This window comes from Eleginops maclovinus, chromosome 22 (genome assembly GCF_036324505.1).
Source record: "Eleginops maclovinus isolate JMC-PN-2008 ecotype Puerto Natales chromosome 22, JC_Emac_rtc_rv5, whole genome shotgun sequence".
NCBI classification, from domain to species: Eukaryota; Metazoa; Chordata; class Actinopteri; order Perciformes; family Eleginopidae; genus Eleginops; species Eleginops maclovinus.
Window position 1 is genome coordinate 11,104,724 of NC_086370.1, and position 16,535 is coordinate 11,121,258.

At 38.9% G+C, this 16,535-nt stretch overlaps 1 protein-coding gene across 1 annotated transcript; it reads left to right on the top strand.

Moving 5' to 3' along the window:
• Positions 1–871: 871 nt before the first annotated feature.
• mertka (c-mer proto-oncogene tyrosine kinase a) lies at positions 872–16,207 on the top strand. The gene is made up of 19 exons (XM_063874905.1): positions 872–1,136; positions 2,251–2,566; positions 2,920–3,020; positions 3,102–3,272; positions 7,605–7,691; positions 7,799–7,914; positions 7,993–8,182; positions 8,791–8,936; positions 10,532–10,667; positions 11,427–11,571; positions 12,585–12,673; positions 12,777–12,872; positions 12,990–13,070; positions 13,157–13,249; positions 13,380–13,498; positions 13,584–13,693; positions 13,833–13,992; positions 14,814–14,950; positions 15,398–16,207. Exons 1-19 carry the CDS (start codon positions 1,052–1,054, stop codon positions 15,846–15,848), a joined length of 2,829 nt encoding a protein of 942 aa, XP_063730975.1. The 5' UTR covers positions 872–1,051; the 3' UTR covers positions 15,849–16,207.
• Positions 16,208–16,535: the final 328 nt, after the last annotated feature.

Below are 16,535 nucleotides of genomic sequence, written 5' to 3' on the forward strand. Positions count from 1 at the left end.
TTTCAATGTGTGTGGTCGCCACCCTTGTTTCTGTAAAGGTTTCATTTAGCTATGACTCATTCTTAATTATGCAATCTGGTTTATTGTCATCAATGAGAGCATGCAGGTTTGGGGTCTTGCCCTTTACACCACCACAGTTGATCAAGATTGTTCGCTATTGATTATGTCTCTTGATTGTAGTCCTTTCAATGTTCAAAGCTGAGTCATCAAAGGTTTTGTTTAAAGATGACAGATTTCACTCACCTCTTGGTCACTAATTCCAGATTGGTTATTAGTTGTCAATACTATATTGTTTACATTCATTGTACACAGAATGCTTTGTGTCAAGTCTATATACTTTTTCCTTGCCTTTTTCACCATCATAACTGGTACAGAACAAGATAAAGCTATGTGAACATTTTCATTTTCAAACATAATCATTCTATTTGAGATTATACTTTTGGTTGTTACTGAAAGATTAGTTATAGCTTTTGACCACGTGGTGGAGCAGTTGGGCGTACAACCTGTATATTGGCTACAACCGATTATTTTATGTGTAGGTAGGTTTTTGAAATAATTAAAACATATATATCATCACCATGGTGGTTTATGTATTGTTAAGCTACATGCATGTACATAATGCTTGTTTTAAGATGCAATAGATGATTGTGTAGGGTAATATTTTTGTCTAAAATAATAGTAAAAGAGAATAATTATTTGGAAAACAATGTACATATAATCCTTGTCAAATTAAAATAGTATGTTTTAGTGTCAGTAGCATCTATTTCACTGCTGGATTTTTGTTGCGTCTTTCTTATGTGCATTTCCACAATCAGGCCCGCCTTCATGGGATCCCTCCTGTGACGTCGGGAAAAGTTCACTTTTTTCCCTCTCCAGCTGAATGTGTTCTCGTGTCAACAACTCTTCATAGCAGCTGCGTTGAAGCCGCGCAACTCGGTGATGTTGGTTATTCTCGGAGCTTGTCCGGTACCGAACACTCCTCTTAGAATAAAACACATTTGCAGCCTGTTGCAGGACAGAGAGCATTAGTGAAGAGCTGAGACTGGTCATCATGGCACAGAAAACCGCTCCAGGCTGGTTTGGAGCGTTTCTCTCTGCCACGACAATAGCCATTATTGTGGGGAGTCGGGTCAGCGGTGAGTTGTTTATTTTCTTGGAGATTTGTCTTGTCAAGTGGCATCTCATGCTTAACTCGATCCATGTGCAGGGGTTCTGTTCTCCACAACTGGAATACATTATAATACTTTAAATACCTTTATAGCCGCCGTTGGAAAGCTTAAATAATTTTAGAATGTATCCTTGTTTTAATGCAATTTATTCTTACTGAAAGTTAAGCTAAACACATAATGCATAGAGTGTTTTCATAGCACTAAACGTGTACCCCTACTGTAGCTTCTTTTTAATTATAGTAATAAAACGGTGGCTCACTGGGATGTAGGCTGGAATTCGAAAGTACACACAAACACTCCAAATTGCTGACGGTAAAGACTCTTACTTCCAAAATGCATTTAAACACATTGAGTGGATATTCATTAATTCATTGGCCTTTTTTAACTGTTCAAACCTTCTAAAAAACATATAGTATGTTGATTTTCAGAGTTTCTTTTTTTCTTTTCCTAAGTAGAAACGTATGATTAAGATCAGCAGATTAAATAGATGCTGATGAAAGAAAAGAAAATGCAATCTATTTTTGTAATCTTTAGTCAGAGTCCATAAAGTAATTGAAGTTAACATTTCTGATATATTGCCTTTATCTCTTGTATCATCATATGTATTTGAAGATTTAGCAGTTGGTTGAACCATTTAATGACTAATAATTTATTTGAAAAAGGAATATAGAAAGGAGATCATGAAAATAATGCAGCCTCAAAACTGTTGTGAGCTTTGAATGAAACGCAATGCTGGTTTTGTAAAAAATAGCATATGTAACACAAACTCAGTTCTGTCACTTTTAATCGAAACCTATATGTACTGTAAATGATAAAATGCACTTTATTGTCCTTGTATGGAAATTTGTTTCGGACTTCGTCCAGCAGTTCCACATTAGATTACAAAAATCATAAATATAATATAGTACATGATCAAAGACAACAACATATTCACACATGACTTACACCACAAGTACACAGTTTGCCGTTCCTGAAGCCCTATTGCTTGAACCCCATGGGTGACATTAAAGTGTATGATAATGTAGGACTTTATATCCCTGGTTGAACATTGTGCTGACATAACTTCCTCTTCTACACACAGCTCAGCACTCAACGGGCCAAATACATCGTCCCATCAGGACCTCTGAGCCTTTTGTGGTACCGGGCCGTGTTTCAAATGTTTATCTGACACCGGATCAGCTCAGACAGCTGCACTTCAAGCCCACCATAGGCTCCATCCAGCTTTCAGAAGGCCATGAGGCGAAATTTAACTGCTCCATCGACATCCCCGATGCCAGGCTGGATCCTACCATCCTCTGGGTGAAGAACGGCCAGGAACTGGCAGCAAACGTACAGGTGGTGATCAACGAGCTCCAGACCACCACAGGCGGGGTCACCACGCTACTCTCCACTGTCAGGTATGTCAACACATGAAGGTGAAAAACAGTGTCAACGACTGATTACTAAAAGCACAATGAAGTCTTTTTGTAGTCCATTGAAGTAAAAATAATCACCAATTATTTTGATAACTGATGGATTGTTAAAGTAATTTTTAATGCCCGGTACGACAAAAGGCTCAATCTATCATATATAAAGATTTCCTTCCTTTCTCTGTTATTATCATATTAATCTAAATGTCTTTTCGATTTTGGAGTCACAAAACAAGGCATTTAAAGAAATTACCTTGGACTTTGAGTAACTGGGATGGACCGTTAGTTGCAGCCCTTATAATTACACAGATTGACAAAAGTATTCATGTACTGTTTCACAGCATTATCCATGTGCAGCGAGCTGATGCTGGGGAGTATAGCTGCAGGCTGAGTATCAACTCCAGAATGTTCGAGTCTCAGCCGATCAGCATCGAGGTGGAAGGTGAGTTTCCACATTGTGCCAACATTGGGTGACTATCGGGGTGTCTACATTTTTCCCAACACTTATTTAATCTGTCTTAAGGCCTACCGACATTTATTCATCAACCAGAAGACCGGAACGTTACAAGAAGCAAACCTTTCACGCTGTCATGTGAGGCGATTGGACCTCCAGACCCTGTTCAAATCCGCTGGCTTCGTGATGGGTTACATGATAGTGAATATCAAAAATCTCCAAGCAGTTACACTGTGTCAGGTAATACAACGACCCAACAGTCATTTTTTCCTCACCAAAGAGAATATATTGTTTCACAGGGATCTACTGAATAACAGCTGTACTGCTTCCCTCTTGTTGCCTGTTTCTGTTGAAGTGGTCTTGAAAGAGAATTGTAATTTTTTACTGTTCCCATTAGAAATTGTCTTGTGTAAGATTAGAATAAAATATGGCATAACGCTTAATAACTACTTGAAAATGATAAACAGGAAGTTGAAAATGTGCCAATATAGGATTCATATGTTGTTCCCCTATCAGTCTGAATGTTTTGGAAGCGCTAAGAAAGTAACTTACCTCTGGTAGAAAGACTTTCTTTGATTTAGAAGTGCTCCTTCAAAGTCATTTTTATCTGCCGTCCAAGTGCTTTTGATCAAGACGTAGTTATGGGTACCAAGTGACAAAGGAAAAGAAGCCGTTTATTTAACTAGAAGAACCTCTGGCTTTTAAAATAAGTTTCTATTTTTTTTACAAGTTGTATTCTAGAAGGACACACACACACTAGAGATATTAAAACAGTTTATTAGTGTCAGGGGGTTGGGGAAACAGGACCCAAGTGCAGTAAAGCAAACGGGAGGCAGGTATGGGTCCAACCAAAAGGGGAGCTTTATTTAAATTAGAGCTGTACTTTCAACCAAAAATAACCACACCAACACTAACCAGAGGCTACAGGGACACTGGGAACAGGAGCAGACAGACGGACGGGCAGGAACAGGCAGGACAACCTCAGGTAGGAAACGACGACGACCGAACACCAGACAAACGGGAAACAGGGACTAAATACAAATGGGTAATCACAAGACGAGAGACAGCTGGAAGGGAGAGGAGAAACACAGGGGCAACAGAGAACACTATGACACAATCAGACACAAGGAAAACCCAAAGACAGGAAGTAAAACTACACATGACACAATAGAGGGAAAACATTTCAAAATAAAACAGGAAGCACACAGAAAACAAGGATCATGACAATTAGTCTCACTTTGAGTTACATCCTCCTGTGATTGTGATCCGAATATAGAGACAATGCGTAGAGTAGGTCTCACTCGGCTAGCTTCACTTTGTTGGTGGTTTGTATTCTGCCTCGACTCTGCTGACTCGGCTTACGGCAATGAGATTTATCACCACAGTCAGCATCACTGGGGCCTCCTGGTGCACCCTGAATGGTTAACTGAGGTCATTCCTGCGTGGTCTTTGCTTTTTGTAATGCTGCTATACTAGCTGTAAACTCAAGATAACTTGACACATGGAATGCACATAAACAGAAGAAATGCACCGCAACAGTGTGACATTCTGGAAAGTAAATATTCCCTTTCTGACAGAGAGCTTTGAGAAGATTGCCACCACTCTCATGTCTGTTTAGTACATTTTTGTCTGGTTTCCAGCAGCTGTTTAGCTTAGCTTTGCATCAAATATGGGAAATGGCTAGCCTGGCCCTGTTTCAGTTGCAACCAGATGCCAGGTAGCTAGTGCAGGAAGACTCCAAGAAGTAACTGGTCTTTGACAATGAACTGAATAAAGTTTTAATAGTGGACCTTTTAAGGGGCCGGAACTTGGATTTTGATACCTTTGAAGGTAGCCAGGCCAGCCATTTTACTTGTTTCTAGTCTTTATTTGCTGTAGACTTGTATTCAAATATATCTCATCGAATAGAAAGGCTGCAACAATAGTAGTAATTGTCATCGTTAGTGGAATACAATTTCAGAATACATTTAAAAATCAAATCATATCAAATTGTTTTATTTGTATGACAGTTAGAAATACTTTACTTAAATAGAATCAAAAAATCAACAAATGCTAAAAATACATAAGCAAAGTTGTTGTTTTATTGCCTGATCGATTGATCAACACCTCTCAGCTACAGTACCTTTCCTATGTAATGTTTTTCCTACAGAAAGTATAGGTCAAGATTGTTGAATTGTCAGCTCAACATGGAATCATCTTTAAATTACATAGCTGTCTTTTTCACTTGGAACCCCCCTTTTATGCCCTGAGCACATTTCTTCTTGAAAGCAAACATTTGTTTTTGGAATCATAACCTTTCGGCTTTCTAACCCCTAGTTTTTAGCTCGCCGTAGGCTAAGCACCCCTGCTTCAGCAATGAGTGGTGATACAGCCTGTGACTGAAGGGTTAAAGGTTTAGAGCCGTGCTTTGGTCCAGCGTGTGCAAGGGCCTGAGGACGGGGGTCTGCACAGGGAGTCGGTTTGGGGTGTTGGTTCCAGGGACAAAGACCTCATTCATGGGACGGCCCACTATACCCAGCAGGGAGGGGCTCGACACAGAGGCTGGCAGACTGTAGGCCACCAGAGCTCTGTGCAGGACCAAATATTGGCACAGTAAATCAGTGTAAACGCACTAGTCTGCACCCCATGCATACCTGCAGTCTTGGTCCCTTTTTGCCACGACAGCTTGGATCCTATGGTATTACCAGAGAGCTTTTGTCTTGTGAAGTGGTGCAGGATTGTTCGTTTTGTTTTAGGAAGTTGATAGCACCCTATCATTTCTATTATAGCATTCTTAAAGAGAAAGCAATGTCGAAGGGGATTTAACTAAAGGTTAAAGAAAGCCTTCTTATCCACATTGCATTATTTAATCTGTCTTAGGACAAAGGTTGCTGCATGTTTTGAACTTTAGCTTCGGAAACAGAAAAACAACTGAAGAACCAAATGTGGAACACCGTAATAAAGAGGGAAAAGTTGTTGGCAAAGGTATAACCTGATGGACTTAGCTACCTAAACATGAAAAAAATAACAGCTATCTCCCGGAGCTGGAGAGCTCCCTCCATAATTTGTGAAGTTTCCATTTGAGTTGCCAACCCATTTTTTATTACAGCGTTACTATTTTTTTATTTAGATGTCTTGCCAAGTACAATGAAAGCAGAAATGCAACTGCGTGACCTTTTTTATATTTCATTCCCTTTCATTTCCAAAAATGATATGACTTAAGAAGAATGTGTCTCTATTGAGCCATGAGCTGATGTAATTGAAGATTTCCTTCAAATGCCTGTAAGAGAATGAATGTACAACACCGTTTCTGCAGCATAATCCACTCCACTGTTGTCATATATTAGCAGAGTATTTTGGATACACTCATTGTTTTACCAAAATAGTGCTAAATACATGCAAACACAGGCGTTTCTCCCTTCAAACTGTGAGAAGTAGCGTATTGGTCATCTTTTTAACGTAACTATACACATTTAAAAAATAGAATATATGCAGCAATATTACAACCTGACAGGGGCAGCTGGACTCAAACGATGGGGAATATGTCTTTAGAGTAAAACTGTAGCTGATTCGTGAGATTTAATTAATGTTTCCTGTTACGCAATTGTTTTTTGGTACAAATGATTTAAGAATGACCAGTTTCATTTGGGTCTACAGTGAAACTTGCTCAGTGTCTACACTGTAGCAACTGTCTGTTTGCGATGCAGATCGTAATCAGGCATGTGGTAATGACATTTGCACAGCTTGGCTGGAAAGGCACCGATGCGTTCGCACATTTCTCTCTGAACTTAAACATCCGTTGTGTTGTGCAGTTTTGAGGCATGTGATACAAAGTTTTTTTTAGATGTTTTATTTTCCTCTATTAACCTTCAGGTTGATTCAGTCCAACCTATTTTAAGTAAGGCTCTATCTTTGTGTAGGTGTTTGGGTGAAATGCAGAGCACTCTTTTGCCTGGTGCTCTCGAACACACAAAGGCTAGAGGATGTGATATTCTGCAGAGTGTAAACAAAACATCCCAAGTTGGTTCCAGTCATCTCTCACAGAATGCTCTGTGATTAGCTTTGTGGAATTGTTTCCGAGATAGAGACACTGGAAACAGAGCACAAAAGGGACATTATTTAGCAGTCCTATTGTAACTGGGCAGATCTGTGTCTGATGAAAGACAGAAATTGTGTGTCCAGGAAAAAAACGACCCAGCAAAAGCATTGTAACCTCAGTACATCACACTGGAGAGGCTCAGTCTGAGTTTACTGCATGAGCTGTTTCCATGTGAACTTTAGTGGTTTAATGAAGGAGTTAATTATCCCCAAATGTGTCTTTTTTTATCAGTTCCACCCCTGCTTCTCCTTTGAGGCTGACATGACACCTTTCTGCCCAGATTCGCCTTTGACACAGAGAGAATTCAGTTAGTTTGACGACAAACCTCACCAGAATGTGTCTGACTGGATTGTGTTTCAGTTTCTTCCCAGGATGGAAGTACAATGGAACCACTCTAAAAACATTTTGCTCTATTTTGACCTTGAGGATTGGTTGTTTTCGAATTCACACAGAGTTGACTGACTACAATGTCCTCTCTAATGTATCAATTGCAGGTGTGGACAAGTACACTCAGTTCAGCTGCGAAGCTTACAACTCCAAGGGTGTCACCACCTCCAGAGAAGCAAATATCAACCTCAAAGGTATAACTCAGGGTCTTTTGGGGGCGTTTAGATATTCCAAGAGGTGTTTGTGCTCTGCAACTGACCATGTTAGGGCGTTAATAAGCATTTTTTCATGATGTTTTTAGTGCTTCCCGGGCCTGTGTCTAATGTCACTGTGATGGAGAGGCAGTCCAATAAGTTGCTGTTGAGCTGGAGCCCAGGCCATGATGGTTTCTCTCCGATTACTAAATGCCACATCAGGGTAAGCCCCGTCACATATTGAGCAAACAATGTTTAATGTCGTCAGATCGATTCTCAAATATTCTTTGTTCCATCCTAGGTTAAACAGGTGAGTCGCAGGAAAGGGGAGGTGATGACCACCAGGTTTATCAACGTCACAGTGCCGTCTTTCCAGAGCGAGGTCCCCGGGCTGAAGGCTATGACGTGGTACAACCTGAGTGTTTCCTGCAGCAATGAGGTGGGGGCCTCTCCTGTCTCCATGTGGATCCAGAGCAACACCACTGAGGGAGGTGTGTGAGTACTTAAGGAAACCTGGAACAATTTATAGGTGGAATTTCATGCAAACAGCAGATTTAGAGAAATGTGGCTGCAATATGAGGAGACAGTATTTCCTTAAAAAACACCTTTTGTGTATACTTTTAAGAAAAACCTATGTTATGATCCTGCCTGCTTCTCATCATAGCATATTTCTGTGTTGGTTTCATGAACTTAGCACTATGTTAATAGCTTACTTTCCCATCCAAAATGTGCTTAATGTAAGCCTCCTTGCAGTAGCACTATGTCTAACCATATCCTCTAAGATCTCTGTTATTTTCCTGAAGGGTCACAAAGGAAATAGGAGTGTTGTCACTGAGAAAACACAAAGTTCTTACTGGGTGGAGTTGCTCTCAGTTTCCTTCCTAAAGCTACCACAGGGGATATTTTAGTTGAAAGATGTGATACGCTATGCCAGGAAGTGACCACATACCAAACTGTAATCAAAGATTTCAATGGAGGGTCATCTTACTTTCTCATTTCTGTTTTTGTTTTATAATTTGGCATTTCTTTAGTTTTGTTCTTCTACCTCTCTTGACAATGTCTTAATCTCTCTGATTGCCATTTCTTATCACATTCTCAGTGCCATCAGTTTATCCCCGAAATGTGACAGCACAGATGAATGACTCGTGGCTGGTAGTCCGGTGGAAACCTCCCCCAGATGACAAGATAAATGGCATCCTGAGTGGTTATGATGTTATAATCAGACATGGCACACAAGTAACTAAGGTGAGCTTGCGGACAACACGGTAATTTAAGATTTTTTATTGTGTTCTTCCTTGTTTATGTAGCAGTCATATTAGCCCAGATCAGTAGATCCCTACCATGTTTATATGTTACAAGCAAACCAAATCATTACTTTTAAAATATGTTTATACTGGTAATGTATAGTTAAAATGCACATACATATTAAGTTATATCAACTATAATTATGTTGCTGTTAGTGGTGTTATCTTTGAGGTTTTTGGAACATTCCTGATAACTATGACTCATGTATGACAAATATGTAGAGAATGAGTCTCGCATTTAGGGAATATGTGACCCTCCCTCTGTCCTGCCTACTGAACCAGAGGTCAGCTCCCCTATCATCTCTGCAAAACAGATTTTCTATTTCCTTTTAAAATCAATAAAGCAGGGAAAGTTATTTACGAAAAGTGCCTTTATTTTTCAGAAACACTTTGTTTTAATAACATTTATTTTTTAGACATCAATTCTCCATGATGCTGATGTCAGGCTGACTGCGTTAGTGCTCTCTGGTACAATAATGAGTTTCCTGTCCATCTTTTCTGTGTCATAGTTAAAGGAAGCTGATTGTGTGAAAGTCTTCAACATGTGGCTTTTAGTCATCACACAGGGAATGGGATATGAATACAACAGGATGTGAACTATAGGTCTAAATAACCTTATGCGTTGTCAGTTAATAGGTCATTGCTGACAAACTATGTAATAGTAGTAGTGACTGGAAACGTGCACAACCTGTTGTATTGTCTCTTGCCACCTGCCCCTTGAACATCCTTATTGTAAAAATAAATAGTTCAGATAAACCAATTAGCTTTAAATTAGATGAATAAAGGATTTTGTGTGTTTCATGGTTGTGTTGCCATCATCCTATTTGAGTATCTGAGGTTGTGTTGAAGATCTTTAATGTGATTTGTCATAAAAACATTTAACCACATGTTGCCATGAAAGGCCACTAATCATTGGTTCTTTGTTCCCAGTCCAACTGTCAGCAAATTTGTAATGAGGAGGAACCCCGACGTGTGGTGTTGTGAAATACAGCGCTATGTCTGTCACATGGTTCCTCCCGTTGCAGCACATGAATTTATCTTAAAGTCTTTCCCTTTTTTCTAGAGAATTTTGTTATATTGTTATTGTTATATTTATTTTGTTTGCTAATATTATAGTTAGTAATATACCAAGATTCCCAGGATTTCTCAAAAAAGGTTTATTTCTGCATATGAAAATCGATTTCATAAGGGACTTTTTTTTGGCGTTTGATGTTTGTCATAGTGCAAAGTGGAAATGAGGAAAAAAGGAACACTGAAAAAAAGAGGACATGACAAGTTGTTGACCTGGATTGAGGATGTTGCACAAAAGTACAAGATGTTCTTCATCATGCCGGTCGCCCCAAGAACGTTTATGAAGAATCTACTTCTCTTTCGGTTTCCATGAATTACTGTACCTTTTTTTAAATCCGTTTAGCTTGTGACCTACAGGTTGAACTCCAAAAAGATAATGATTTACCTTTAAATATATATTTAAAGTAATGCAATGTTGTGTCTAGACACAATTAAGTCCTCTGTTATTTTGCTTTGTCATTCTAGATTCACAGTGAGACAACCATGGTGTTTGTAGATGTGCAGGAATTCAACACAACCTACAGTGTGGAGGTGGCTGCGTGCACGCAGGCAGGGAGCGGCATGGTCAGCCCACGAGTCTGGCTGTTTGTGCCAGAGGACAGTAAGCTGCTCAATTGATTTAATTCATCATCTGGCATCTGTTAACTCTACAATCTTAGTAAACATAGTTTACATTAGATGATGTATTATATTCACGTTTTTGGCAGTAATGCTTTGTTTACATACTGCTGTGATGAAAACATTTCCCAAATTAGTAAATAAGTAAGAACATCTCATCTTATATTATACTTGAACAACATTGCTACCCTGTTTTTCGCTTCACTGACAGCGACGGCTAGGGAGCGCAATGTTTGTCGATCAGTCTACTCAGATCTAGATTGAAATCTACTGAAACTAAAGGACGGATTTCGTCAGGGAATATCTTCTAATAACTTTAATTTCACAATCTGATGTTAGAATTTAACTCAATTTAAAAGCACATTGCATGGAGTAAGCCTCGCAGAGCCCTTAACATGTGAAGATATAGAGGATAGTGTTGAGGCTTAAGCTTTATTCCAGTTACATCGGCCCATACTTAACTATATGGGACTACATTCTCCAAACTATAGTTTAAAAAAGTAAATCGTTGTTTATGTGTATTTTAATAATCAACGGCTGTGGCAGAGAATTCAGAATTAGGATTCAATAATCACATATTCATATTAATTCACATCAAACAACTCCGATATGTTTGACATGTTGCTATAATCAACATTTTGGGGGAAACTAGCCATGACCCAACTTTACATTTTCACTACATTCCATTTGATGAGTTTGACTTAATTTTTCACATGGTTATAATTTGTTCTTCCTCTCCCAGGGGTGTCCCCATCAGCCAGCCCCGGCACCAGAGCTTCAGACTCGGTCAATGTTGTGCTAGGTGTGGCATGTGGCATCTGCTTTCTGCTGCTTATCATCTGGGGGGCTATCTGTTTCCACAACAGGACTTATGACTCTTGGTTTGGGTATGCAGACAATCTCTCACCTTCTTTGCAAAGCCGATATTAATTGAATTATTAACCTTGCTTCAAGTTCAATCGTCTTATCTTATAACTTGCTACAGATCACTGTATTTGTGACCCATTTCGCTGTATTCTTTGACTATACAAATTGATTTTATTTTATTTGCACAAACATAAGACTAGGTCGAATCGAGATAATTTTTACGTTGCAGCAGCATAAAAACAAGGCAATATAGTTACAATACAATAAAATAAAAAATATACATTTGTGACAAAAAAATTACGGAAAATATTAAAAAATATTAATTAACAAAATATAAAGAAGGATGCAATATGTACAATACGCGTGAGAGGTGTGGAATATTAATAGAATTAATATAGAATGTACAGTATGTAATGGTTTAAGTCCAGTGGTACAGAGAGTTATCTTTCAGCCAGAGGTGAGTTGTTATATGGAGTTATTGTTATAACAAAGTTAGCGCAAAGACTAACCAATTAGTTGACAAGGTTAACAATTATACAATGAAACATAAATATAAATATACTAAGATATAAAATGTAATGTTGTAGTTAATTTGGTTTCCACCCCTGGGGGTTGTGGAGTAATCCTTCTTTGGGGGCACTCTCTAGTAGGAATTAAGGAACTGAAAACTTCCGGACTCTGTTAATATACTGCCTTTGCTTCCTCTGAATCCCCATTGTTTCTGCACCTGAGGCCTGTAAGAACTGCGCAGCTGGAGAGAAGGACAACAGTCAGCTGATCATTTATAATTAAGAAGACTGTGACTCAGTCTGGCCATTCAGGATATGCATAGGAATGTGTCACAGGCTGCTGTTCAGATAGGAAAACAGTGTGTGACCTCAAAGTCAGGAAAGCAACAGCTCAGAGGGTTTCCTCAGTATGACCCCCTCTTCAGCCTCTGTGTGCATGCCTACTGAGCTGTAGTGATGTTCTTGAGAAAACAAAGCATTTCAGCATTCCCTGTTTTTCCTTTTCCCCCGTCCCCCCCCTGCAGGCGGTTGTTTGGAGGTGGAGAAAAGCTGCTGCCGTTTGTGACGTACACACCACAGAGATCTTACAATCGAACGGCCATAGGAGTCACACGTATGTTTTGTAATATATTACTGTGGAAAATACACAGAGATTATGCAGAGATTTATGTTACATTTTTAGAATACACAATAACTTGACTGGGTTCTGTCTGCAGTGGGGAACCTTGGTGTTAGCAATGAGCTCCAGGCCAAACTCCAGGACATGATGGTCATGAGGAACCTGCTCTCCATAGGAAAGATTCTTGGAGAGGGTGAGTGAGCAGGGTCATTTAGAGAGTTGTATGCAAAACAGTCATATCCACATGAAAGATTGAGACTGATAATGACACATGCAATTTAAAGTATGAATTATTTATTCATTCAATCAGGGGAATTTGGGTCTGTGGTGGAGGGACGCTTACAACAACCAGACGGGACATCTGAAAAAGTTGCCGTGAAGACAATGAAACGTGAGCTTTCTTTTACAAAACATCCTTCAATCATTTATAAACTCTAAAACAATTAGAAACAAAGCAATAATGTTCCCTGTTTTCAGTGGACAGCTTCTCTCAAAGGGAGATTGAAGAGTTCCTGAATGAAGCGGCCTGCATGAAAGACTTCAACCATCCCAATGTCATCAGTCTGCTTGGTATTACCTATTCGTATTGTCAAATCCCACTGTACTCTTTCCTGATACATTTTCATTTCAAAGGTTCGATGTCAGAGGTTTAATTTGCATGACCTTACATACATGTTGTATATTTACTGGTCTTCTTTAGGTGTGTGCTTGGAAGTAGGCCCAGGAAACTTTCCAAAGCCTATGGTCATCCTGCCTTTCATGAAATATGGAGATCTTCATAGCTTCCTGCTGCGCTCACGCCTGGGAGAGAGTCCTTTGGTGAGATAAATGCCAGCTAATATACTTTATTCTTATTATTAGACTACACTTTTGTCATTGTGTTGCTTTGCTCCTTTTTCTGCAGTTCTTGCCCACTCAGACCCTCCTGAAGCTCATGGTTGACATTGCTTTGGGTATGGAGTATCTCAGTGGACGAAACTTTTTGCACCGTGACCTTGCTGCTCGCAACTGCATGTAGGTTACAAACTGAAAAAAAATTGTAATATTGATTTGAGATTAAAGGCAAAATGTGCTAGGTCATTTAGCTTTTTCAGGATGGTTATGTGATTTGAAGCTCCCATTTATTCTAACCCATTCCTCCTTTGTCTTATAGGCTGCGTGATGACATGACGGTGTGTGTAGCAGACTTCGGGCTATCTAAGAAGATCTACAGTGGGGATTATTACAGGCAGGGCAGAATAGCTAAAATGCCTGTAAAATGGATTGCAGTAGAGAGTTTGGCTGACAGAGTTTTTACTGTAAAGAGTGATGTGGTAAGTACCTTTATCTGCTATGACACTAAAAGAAGAACTGACACACTTGGTTTCGCTCATTACTGCACTATAAATGAATTTCAAAAACACTGCCAGAGTCATGTACAATTTACACAGCAATGTTATTTGGTCAGCCTTAGGTGGGAACGTTTTAGTTTTACCGTCTCGTTTATCAATGTGTGGTAATTTAGGATTGTTTCCTTTTCATGCGACTTTTCCCTGCTTTGGAAATGTTCGAAATCTTGAAGATTTAGAATAAACAAATCCAATTTCCTCAAGTGTCAGATGGACAACAATGGCCGTATCTTGTGTTGGTTTCAAATAGGCAGTAATCATGTATTTGAATTAGAAAAACAAGTTTATCCTCCTTATTGTTATATGAAAATGCGAATTGGGAACAGGACATGAAAACAGAGGCTGAATACACACAGCATACAAACATGTTTGTACTAAACTGCTTCCTGGGGTTAGGCAATAATTCCACATGATTACACATGGTTTTTCAATGGAATTGTATCGCGATGAAATCATATATCATGTTTTGGTTATGCACTCTTACAGAATCTTAATTGATGATCAAATGCTTATAGTGACTCAGATTTGCCAGTCACTCGAAGTCATTTTAAGATTGTGTTTTGTTTTTTACATCACAGTTTACATTACCATTCAGTTCAATGTGTTAACCACTGGTGTGTGTTTTAGAATACTTATCACTTTTAATTGTAATTCAGTAAGTCTCTTGAAACTCGAAACGTTTAATTGCATAAGGTGTTACAACAGGAGAAAATACTCATCTAAAGTTGATGTTCTGTGTCTTGCAGTGGGCATTTGGCGTCACCATGTGGGAGATTGCTACTCGAGGCATGACGCCGTACCCTGGAATCCAGAACCATGAAATATATGACTACCTTCTGGAAGGACAGAGACTGAAGCAGCCAACAGACTGTTTGGATGAGCTGTGAGTGTTGTCTCTTGTTAAAAAATGTTGACTTTGGGTTTGATTGTGTTGGAGTTAACAATTGCTGAGTCAGGATTGATAAACAAAACAAACAAAACTAAACATTAGTTGTTTAAATCTTGCAGGATTTTTTAGGAATAAAATATGGCAACATCTATTATCTCTGTCTTGCGGCAAAGTACATGCTAAGTTTGAGCGCCTAGAAGTTGTTTTGCACTTGAGGTCTGATAAACAGTACATACTTTGTTCCCTTCTCTTTTTTTTCCACATCCAGCGAGCAAACATCATTAGTCAAAAACAACTTTGAAAACTTAACTGCCATCAGCAGTGAAAGTAGAAACTGCATAAACAACTTGCACAGTTAAGAAAATGAATGACTTCAGTTAAAAAACTAGGATCTTAAATAAATAGTTCAACATTTTAATTTCTTCATTCACCTGTGTCTAGGTATGAGATCATGTATGGCTGCTGGAGGACCGATCCACTTGACCGACCTTTCTTTCCCCAACTGCGAGAAATGTTGGAAAAGCTCACAGAAAAGCTCCCGGAGAGTTTCAGCAAGGACGATATCATTTATATTAACACCAGCTTTCCCGAAGATGACCCTGATGGAGAAACATCAGCAGCTGCACAACATCCTGTGTTCAACTCATCGCCTTCCTGCAGCCATCAGGCAGCCGAAAATTCAGTAGTTACTGCGGACATTCACGGTAGCTTGCAGGATGAGGAGGGTGAAGAGGATGATCGTTATGTGGTGGTGATATCCTCTGATCGCTCCCACAGACCTCCTGCAGTGGACACTCCTCTTTTGTCAAGTGATGCTCGAAGTCAAGCTAATGGAGTGACTGATGTTGGGGCTATGCTTCAATCGTCAAGTGACTGTTCTTCCCTGCTATAGATTACCACCCAGCAGAACAAAAGAAGCAATAAAAAACTGATACCATCTGTACTAAACAGTATGCCTCACCCCACTGGGAACCCACCTTGAAAATTCCTGATGTGGAATTTCTTTTTCTGCTATACATGCTAGCCTAAGTGTCAGTGTTAGGAATACTGTTTATGTGTTTTTTCATTCAACATGTTCCATAAGCTTAAGATACACTGAACTGTGAAATTGTTTACTGTATTGAATTTTGTGATGTCATGTAAATATAATAATGTACAAAATCTTTTTTAATGTGATCTTGAATATTGTAAAAGAAAACATGATTCATAGAGGTCTTTAAGATTTAATTAAAATGAGATTCATTTTGCAAAGATGTCTTGATATTATTAGTGTAAATCAAAACGATTATTATAAAACAAAATAAAGTAAAAGTAGCAGCTGGAAAAAATAGGAAAATGTGTTTACAAAAGAACTGCACTACATTTTTAAAGAACATACCTCTAAATATATGCTACAGTGCCCAGTAATAGTCAACAATTTAATGCATCAATAATTGTATTAAAAACATACATATCATTTATATTATTCTGAAATGGGCCAATCTGCACAGTGAGCACTTCTGCTTTCAGTACTTCAGTATATTTGATGCAAACACTTTTGTACTTTTGCTTGAGTAACAGTTTTATTGCAGGACTTTTA